This window comes from Lipotes vexillifer, unplaced genomic scaffold, assembly GCF_000442215.2.
Source record: "Lipotes vexillifer unplaced genomic scaffold, Lipotes_vexillifer_v1.1 scaffold536, whole genome shotgun sequence".
Lineage (NCBI taxonomy): Eukaryota > Metazoa > Chordata > Mammalia > Artiodactyla > Lipotidae > Lipotes > Lipotes vexillifer.
In genome coordinates, this window is record NW_006775074.1 from 638,709 (window position 1) to 639,585 (window position 877).

An 877-nucleotide genomic window follows, 5' to 3' on the forward strand; every position below is an offset into this window, starting at 1 on the left:
CTGGGCCTGCGCGTCCGGAGCCTGTGCTCCGCAAATGGGAGAGGCCACAACAGTGAGAGGCCCGCATAACGCAAGAAAAAAAAAAAAAAAAATTGCTGGTTTGCCACTCAATTCAACCTAGCTGCCTACGTCTAATAAGAAGCCCTATATACAGTGGTTGCTCAAGAAAGAGTGGTTGATTCTAAACTTCATTTGTGTCTGAGATTATTTCTTTTTATACATAAATTAGCGAGACAGATCATATTAGATTATATACCACATAATGGTACCTTTGAAGGGACAGCCATTTTCACGAGACTTACAAACGAGTGAATTAAAACTTAATGATATACTTGCCTCCCATTTTCAGCCCTTTTCACTGACCAAAATATCTATATTAATATCTTACTCAGATAAGCTCCCCAACAGGGGAAAAAAAAAAAAAATGTGAGAAACCCTGGAAGGACTCAAAGTTGAAAGAGAAGATAAGCCACTACTTTGTAGCAGAGAGGAAGATATATCTGCCGAGGAAGGCGGTGTCCACGAAGGAAACAGAGGTAGGAGTGAGCGAGACAATGCCAGCTGCTAAACTTTCTACCCACCAAAGGCGAGGCCTGGATGCGCCCCACCTCCGCAGCGCTGGGGCTGAGGGCCATGCCTCGCGCCCTCGCGCGGGCCCGGCCGCTCATGTTCCAGATGCGCCCAGGGTGACTTCAAAGGCAGCCAAGTCTCAACAAGGGTACTTTGTCACCGGTACCCAGATGACAAGGCTGCGACGGAAGCGGTGGAAGTAGTGGCTCTCTGGGTCCGGGGCTGGAATGGCAGCCGAGGCTCACGAGTGGGTGGAGCCAAGCGCACAGCCTACCAGGGTCCCGTGGTAGGGGCGGGGAGGGGGGAG

General features: G+C 50.2%; 1 protein-coding gene across 1 annotated transcript in view; it reads right to left on the reverse strand.

Annotated features, from left to right (window-relative positions):
* The window catches only part of PIWIL4 (piwi like RNA-mediated gene silencing 4), a 43,794-nt gene extending 43,126 nt beyond the window's left edge, over positions 1-668 (reverse strand). Inside the window, exon 1 of the mRNA XM_007449639.1 lies at positions 582-668. Within this exon, the coding sequence (XP_007449701.1) occupies positions 582-668 (87 nt within the window). The remainder of the gene's footprint in view (positions 1-581) is intronic.
* Between the last annotated feature and the right edge of the window lie 209 nt (positions 669-877).